This window comes from Fukomys damarensis, unplaced genomic scaffold (genome assembly GCF_012274545.1).
Source record: "Fukomys damarensis isolate Sample0158 unplaced genomic scaffold, DMR_v1.0_HiC HiC_scaffold_4, whole genome shotgun sequence".
Lineage (NCBI taxonomy): Eukaryota > Metazoa > Chordata > Mammalia > Rodentia > Bathyergidae > Fukomys > Fukomys damarensis.
Genome location: NW_022900916.1, coordinates 48,728,734 through 48,737,077, shown reverse-complemented (window position 1 = coordinate 48,737,077; position 8,344 = coordinate 48,728,734). Strand labels below are relative to the sequence as shown.

Genomic DNA, 8,344 nt, shown 5'->3' with positions numbered 1-8,344 from the left:
GCATAAAATATAAATTTAGACCAGGTGCCATGGAACACATACTTGTAATCTCAGCTACTTAGGAGGCTGAGGCAAGAAGGATCACAAGTTTAAGGGTAGCTTGGGAAATTTAGAGCCTGTCTCAAAATAAAAATAAAAAATCAGGGCTGGAGACAGTTCAATGGCAGAGTCCTTGGGTTGGATCCTTAAATACAGTGGGGAAAAAAATCTCTTTCTCTTCTCTCCCTCTTTCTTGCTGTCTATCTATAGTTTGGCCCATGATAAAAGCTAGCAAGTCGAAGAAAACAGGCATTCAGGTTGTTTTATTAGCCACTGTCATCTGACCTAAGTTCTCTAGCCTTCTGGGGCTGCTCATTTTGTGGTCCCTCACCCAGGTTATTGCTTTCTCCACTCTTCCCCACCCTCCCTCCAGCCTGTGATAGCTCTTTCCTGTGCTTTGTTGTCTCACGTTGGACAGCACTTTGATTTCTTCCCTCTGCTAAAAGTTACCCATGGGATGCTAGGGTTGCCAGTGGTAAGGTGACTGGCATTGTGGCCTTAAACTATTTCTTACTCTTGCTTTGCTGGTCACTTGGACTTTCTCCATTCTGCAGTCTCCTCTTTATCGTGACCTAGGAAGTGATTGACTTTCCTGAAAAAAAATCAGAGCTATTCAGCTGTTGGGTGTGGGCTCTAACAGCCTCACTACTTCACCTTCTAGACCTGGTCTTTGGGATTTTTTTTGTTTGTTTGTTTTGAGCTAAATGTTTTGAAACTGAGGAATTCCTAAGAATTCTGCTTCCAGCTTCTAAAGCCACATTATTGTTTCTCCTCGTTAGTCTTCCATTCTTTGTTTGATCCCTTACAGTTAATGCCCTCTTAGAAACCCAGGAGCTTCCCCAGACCCCAGGGACATACAGCACAGGCCTGAGTGAGCATCATGTCCTAGTCTTCCGCACTCTGCTCTGTGTTGTTGAGAGCTTTACAAAAGATTCCTTCCAAGGCAATATGACAACATAATAATGAAAATTAATCCCATTAAATGAATAGTCTCATTGAAACTGACCTGTACTGCAGCTGAGGGTTCAATCCAGTCTTAGACCACTGGTTCTCAACTGTTAGCCATCCTCACTCTACCCTCTCCCCAACCACAGAGGACATTTGGCAATGTCCGGAGACACTTTTGGTTGTCACAATTGGGGGATGAGGGAGTTGCTTCTGACATCTAGTAAGTAGAGACTGATAGCTCCATGCCATATAGGCTAGGCACCTTAACACAAAGGGCCAGATAATAGGGAAATTCCACTGACTGTTTCTCAGCAAAAATGTTTTGGGAAAATGTCCTTTGAAAGACACACAGACAGATGAGTCAGATAATCCAAGGAGATGTAGGAGATTCTGGAAGGGACAATAAAGTCCTAGAGGAGTGGTGTAAAGCCCAACCCTGGGGCCACACTGAAATGCTTGAAGGACATAACTTGTCTTGCTAAATCAGGTCAACCCGTAAACAAAGTTCACCAGAAAAAAGAAAATGGAAGGTTGGATCTCCTTTGCTGTAGGACAGTTCATTCCTACTTTCTGAGTTTTTACTGCTTAATACAAGCAGCCTACACCATCAGGATGCACAAATCTCAATAAAGGGGCAAAAGATCTTGTATGTTTGCAATCAAGCTGAAGAAAATGGCATTTTAGCCAAGAGCAGATACTACAGGGAAAGCAGTAACTCAGAGAAGGCGACAGGAATTGATTAGCTGGTGCGGATAGGTGCTGAGTTTATAAACACTGCCAAAGCATGCTGGCACCGACTGGGGACAAGTGCTTGTATGGTACCCACAGGAGAAGGAATGAAAATATAGAATACTCTCAATCCTGAATATAAGCTATCCCCATTCATTCACTCATCAAAACAGTTATCAACCAGGTAGGTCAGTTGCTTTCCCTGAAAATCTTTGGAAATATGAAAGACGTCTCTTGATCAAGTAGTTTGGAAGGTGATCCTGAGAAAGGAAGGGGACAGTTCCCATAACCTTCAGGGAATTCTTCTCTCCAGAGGGTTTGGCAAGACTACCATGAGTTTAGAATAACAAAGTTAACACTGAATTCACTTTATTATGTTTTGATTTCACAGAAAATGTAGACTTGTAAATAACAATAGTTCTTTGTAACAATCTGCGTGACACTTTTATTAGTTTGTGGAAGTGGGAGGCTTGGTTATACAAGAATCCACGTGAATATCAGGGAGAAAAAGAAGTCAGGGCTGGAACAACTATAATTTGCAAAAATAATGATCATGTTGGGCTTTGCAAATCACCTGTCACCTTGCTGATCCCCAGAAAAATGTAAAGAATATACTCATGGATGACTGCAAATTTTCTCTGCTAGGTGAGGAGAAGGTCAAAATGAGCACAGCAGAGCTGTCAGCTCACTTCACAGATTGCTTTTCAGCTCAGCACAGGCCTGACAAAGGTTGTTTACCAGCTTTGGAACCGGCAAGGTCTAGTTGTTGAGTACAATTCTTGCTCTTAAGATAAAGAACTCAAGTCAACTTATAGTAAATAGACACAAAAGAAGGTTCTGGTCCACTGGATGCTTTTTTGAGCCTTTGAGAAAAGGCAAGAGGGGAGCTGAATGAGACATCAGCCTTGGACCAGCCTGTAATAACTGAGAAGTAACAACAAGATCCTGGCCTGAAAAAACCATCTAACAAGCACATGCACAGTCATGTTGCTGCTTCTGAGGCTGCCTGCTGTAGGTCTCCCAAAGCTGATGGTGAGGTTCCTCACTCTATTAATGTGGCCTAGAAGAGGCAAGTGAAACTAGATTTTATGACTTTAAAGTTACCTTCTTAAGAAATGATATACTGTTTCCCCCAGCTTTGTGGTAATTCTAATCAAAAGGAATACAATCGTCACAGTTTCAAAACACCTGTTGAAATTAACGTTGATCACCTTGAACAGAGCTCCAGGGCTGGTCTGGAGGATGTGAGTCTTGCTTTGGGGCTGGCTAAGTGTCAGGATGGAGGTACTGGGCTGCTGGGTAGGGAGACAAAAGCAGGAACAGTGCCAGGTGACCAGTAAGAGTAAAAACAGCACTGCCTATGAGCATAGGCCTTGGCAGGTCACTTGGCAAAAGCTACCTGGCTCTTTTCCTCTCCTGTCCCCTCCTGTCATCTGGCCCTACTCAGACTGAACTGCCATTTGACAGCTCCCTTCTTCAGGTGTCTATTTCAATCTGGTGACACTAGATAAGGGAAAGCAGAGTTAGCACGGTGAAGAGCCCTGCACTTCTGCTCCATCTGTAAGGAACACACCAGGCACTGAAGGGGAAGAAGCTGGAGCTACCTGTGAATGTAGCACCGGCTGCCTTTTGCTTAAGCCATCTGAGGGACTAAACTGGCCTCATAAGGTAGGGTGTTAACTTTCTGACCATAGGAGCCACCCAGGATGAAGCACTTAGAACTAACCTTGACATAGTGTTGTCTGAGAATACAGACCACCAGTCAGCGCCGATCAATGGAAGAATGCAACTCACATGCTCGGCCTCAGGCCTCAGGAACATGTACAGATTACATCTTCTTTAGAGAAAACTTCAATGAGCTAGTCAAGAATTCTTGTGGAAATTACTCAACTGTTGCAGAAATTAATGGGCATTATGTTGGGCCCGGAAGACTAATATTTATCAGGAGAGAATTTGACCTAAAAGTATTTTCAGTTATTTTGTTGTGAATAATTTGTGCCACACATTCCTTTGAAACCTTCAGATAATCGTGAATTTGATCTATTTCAGAATCCTGGAACACTGGTGCTTTCCCAAGCCCTAAATAAGTTTGAAAGTACCTTCACAACTTAAAACTTTTCTTTTAAATAGAAATATTTTCTTATTCTCTTGATATGCCCTCCTCAGTGAGGACTCACTGCTATTTGCTGCCATCTCCCTTATATTCTAGGGCAATTCGTGTAGGTTTCTAGATGGGGTTATTTAGGTTTCTAGACAATTCGTGTAGGTTTCTTTTGCTTCCTATCAGGAAGAATGCATTTCAGTTTAAAAAGAAAATCAGATCTAAACATTCTGGGGTAGAGGGAAGTGAGCTTCCCATTGGAAGGTACAATTCCACGGAATCCACTGAGTTAATTCAGAAAGAAACTAATTTTATTGAATGGATAAAGTGTTTAAATTTCTCCAATACTCTCAATGTGGTCCTACTTTTTAAAATTAATTTTTAGGTACATTTAAGGTGTACAATATAATCACATTCATCACTGGAAATCTGCACCTTTACGTAATGTGTAATGTGTAATGTGGTCCTACTTTTGAGGCATTGCTGGGGTAGTGGCTGATACTTGTATGGCTCCATCTACTTGGTTTCTTCACTCTGAGGAGAAGTGAGTTATCATCAGATTCTTCTACATCCTAAATATATCCACAGATTTATTTTTTCAGTTCATCTAATAGCAAAATGGGCTGATGAATATGGGATCCCAAAGAAAGTAACCATGGAAGCACCCACCCCTACTGCTATGTTAACTGCCCTCAGCCTGGCCTTCTGCACACTGAGCCCAGAGCAGCTACTGCCCTGCTCTTCCTGCCTTCTGAATCCACACAATAAAAAGAAGAAAAAGCCACTTTGGAAATTTATCCAACTAAATTGGGAGCTTGGGAGAAAGAAGTGAATGAATGCAGTCATTTCTTAAAGGGCGGGGAGGCGAATATCAATTATAAATAAGTACTTCAGGGGGTTGTTTTCCATGAGCAGCAGTATAAATGACCCAAACCAAAGATAGGAGAAATGCAGTCAAACTATTAAAGAATAACAACAAAAAATTTGACACCAGATCATATAATGAACGAATCATCCTCTTAGTTAATATGGCTCTATGAAAAACATCATATTTAGAACCAGAATGAATGAATAAGTTGGTAAGAAGTAGCTTTGTAGATTTCACCTTTCACTTAATATTTAAAAAGTGGAGCAGGCAGCTTCTTGATTTTCCCTGAATGTCGTCTTTTGGCTGATGGCAGAAGCCAACCACTTTGCATGTTGATGTTCCCATAATTACAGTTGGGTCCCTTAAGTATAGTCTCCAAGTTACGATTTGTTTGCAATGTAATATAGTAGGGTTACCAACTTTACCAGCAAGGATATGTGTCATTCGCTTTAGGCTATAGTATCATGTCATTCTGTAAGCGTTAAGTAAACACAATTAAAAATGGCAGGTCTTTAAAATGTGCCTAAAGGGTGACTCGTATGACCCAATGCTTCTCAGCACACGTGGCTGATTTCTCCTGGGCATCCGGGTATGCTAAAGGCCGTCCCAGGCACAACAGAGCTCTGGAAACTTCTGTGTCAGCATTTTGTTTCACTAGTCTTGTCATCCCAAAAGTTTTCCTCCTCAATGTCGTTTCAGTTACAAAATTCCATGGGTCACATGAGTAAGACTTGATAGGAATGTTCCCTCTTTTTTTCTTTATCCATATAAGCACATTTTCTGATAGCCTAGTAACTAAACTATTCTCCACCATATTTATCCAATAGTTGTAGAATACTGTGCTATTTTCCATCTTCCTTAAATTCCCTTCAGATCCTAGTGAGAAGCAAGTCTCATTCTGTAAAAGATTCTTTATACTGAGGGAACATTGAAGCAAAAAATCACTTTTGAAGGCTGTTGCAAAAATTCAGAATGCTACCGAACCAGAGGACACATATTCCCACTTTATTACATCTAAATTTAATATGGCAACAGATGCATTGAAAAAATATGCATTTTAAATGTGAAGTTTATTGAAGCTGTTTCTCTAAGCAATTACCAATTACCTATAAGATGGTGGCTATGGATATCATTTGATCAGACAAAAGCCTGGCTTGGTCTTTTTAACAATTAAAGTTAATCTGGTGACAGATGATTTTGCTTTATGCCCCAGAGGGAAGTATGGGATTCCTTAACTGTGAGCATTTGTTGGAAGACAGAGAAAACTCCCCTGAGATGCTCTCTTTCGTTGTTGCTTTTTTTTTTCCCCTCCCTGGCCAATTGCTCAAGAAAGTGAAAAAGTCTATGTGACAGTGGTGTGGGTCCATTGTCCTCCCTCTCTAACAGCCTGTCATGCTATTTCAAAAGAGAGCTCCAAGGAGGAAGGGGCTTCTGTTGAGACAAGGCCACATGCCTTCAGAAATATCCCCCCGAGGGAACCCAGAGGTCCAGTGTCTGCAGATCCGATGGAGTCCTTGCAGGAGGGAAGTTGGACAGTGATTTTCTAGAGTCATGTAGAGGTTGTCCAGTCGGCATTCTTGGGGGCTTTGCAGGTGTGCACGTCCAGGGCCTCCAGGCAGTCCTGACAGTGCACGGCACAGCACCAGTGGAATTTACACTCACACTTGGTCATCCGGGTGATGCGGGACGTGTCATAGCCTCTACCACAGCACATAACTTCACAGCTGTCCATGCCTCGGGAAGTCAGGTTGCACACGCGGCCTGCTGTACCCAGGGAGCCTGGAAGAAAAGCCAGTGCAGTGTCACTGAAAGATCAGGGCACAATATAGTACGTCTCAGGAGGAGAAGAGTCAGGAGATTTATCCTCCAGGACAGTCCAGCCTCCTTGACACAGCCTGGGCTGGTCTAGTTGCATGCACTGTCTCTCTGCATGGTACAGTTAGCTGAGTAAGAATGCAGAGTCCAGGAAGGAGGGACATAAAGCTTTGGACTTGCCTGAAGTAACCTGGATCCAGCTCTCCTACTTCTAATTTGAATAAGCCTTTTAGATTGTCTTTACCCAGCCCTGGATTGAAGGATCGTTCAATGGGCAAGGATAGATCAAAGTGAAGAAAAGATTTACTCTGGATCCCTCCCTCTCAGCCTAAGGCCATATTAATGAAGCAGTGGCCAAGGTTCAAATTGTGGGGTGAGGAACCCTCAAAGAAAGGGACCTGCTTTCAATTAGCTCATTAGAAAGTACCATATAGTGGAGAGAGAGGTGAGTGTCATTTATGTGAGGCTTTGAGGGTGGGGAGGGTAGTTGTTATGGTTGAAATCTAAAGTGATCCAAAGCCTCATGGGCTTGGAAAGTAACTGCACTGTGGAGGCAGGATAGCTGACTTGCTGTTAGAGGTCCGGTTGGAAGACACAGGACACTGGGTTCATGACCTGGAAGGATGTAACAGGCCCCTCCCGTCAATCTCTGCTTCCTGGCTGCCATGATGTGGGCAACTTTCATCTGCCAGACTCTTTCACTATGCTTTCCTGTCTTGGAGTCAGTCAACTATGGTCTAAATGGGTGAGCCACAATAAATTACTCCTTTAAGTGATGAGAAAATGACCAAGACTGCATCCTGGTCTGGTTTATCAATAACTCTCCCTCTACCCGTGTAGTCTAGCAGGCTACAGAAATGTCTGAAGGTCCCTGTTTGAGGCCAGCATTTCAGGTCTTCAGGAAACATAACTGGCATAAAACAGCTGGAACTACTAGTAGGATGTCATTTTAGTTCATCAGGGTAATGTTTGCTAGTAGTAATCCATATTTATCTATTTGTTTTCTGAAAAAGAAATTTGGAGAGAGGAAATTTTTAAAATTTTCCTACTTCTGGGAAAATTTCTGGAATTCTTATACAAGAGCATCATTATCAGACAGCAGAACCAAGAGAAAATGGCATGCTGGGGAGAGTTTCTTGAACTTATGATGATTATTTCTATTTCTTCTTCTTTCGAGATGGAAGTCATGGTGTACAATAGTAGCTTGCTCACTAGCAATGGATGATTGGACCAGGGTGGGCACCTGACTAATGCTGACCCAAACAGATCCCCTAGGAGAACGGTGGTTGTGACAGACCTAGGCACTATCTCTGTGCATAAATTCTGGCCATGAGCAGCCATGGCCTATGATGGGAACTGTGGAATAAGAAATCTATGGAGACACTGAAATAAAGTAAACACACAGAGGCAAGAAAGCCCAAAGATGAAAAAAGAATGCTGCCCAATGTCATCCTGTTTTCTGGTTCTTCTTCCATTTCTCCTAGAGGCCTGGTTGCACTCCAACCTTTGAGTTCCCGAAGAATCTCTATCCTAAGAATTTCCCCCTTTTAGCTTAAACTGCTTCCACTTCTATTACTTGTCATCAATAACCCTAAATACTTGACAAACCTAGAGAGGTTTATTTAATAAAAACAAATTTTCCAGATGTGGTGGAACATGTATAAGATCTCAGCACTCTGAGAGGCTGAAGCAGGAGGATTTCAAATTCAAGGCCAATAACTTAGTTAGATCTTGTCTCAAAATGAAAAGGGATGGGAATGTATCAGTGTGAAGGCCTTGGGTTTAATCCCCAGTATTAAAAAAAAAAAGAAGAAGAAAAGAAGAAGAAAAAGAAGAAGAAGAAG

At 42.2% G+C, this 8,344-nt stretch overlaps 1 protein-coding gene across 3 annotated transcripts in view; it reads right to left on the bottom strand.

Annotated features, from left to right (window-relative positions):
• Positions 1–5,764: 5,764 nt before the first annotated feature.
• Wnt2 (Wnt family member 2) overlaps positions 5,765–8,344 on the bottom strand; it is a 44,460-nt gene continuing 41,880 nt past the window's right edge. For all 3 annotated transcript variants that reach the window (XM_010621894.2, XM_010621893.2, XM_010621895.2), the window contains exon 5: positions 5,765–6,464. In XM_010621894.2, the coding sequence (XP_010620196.1) occupies positions 6,235–6,464 (230 nt within the window). In that variant the 3' untranslated portion in view covers positions 5,765–6,234. The remainder of the gene's footprint in view (positions 6,465–8,344) is intronic.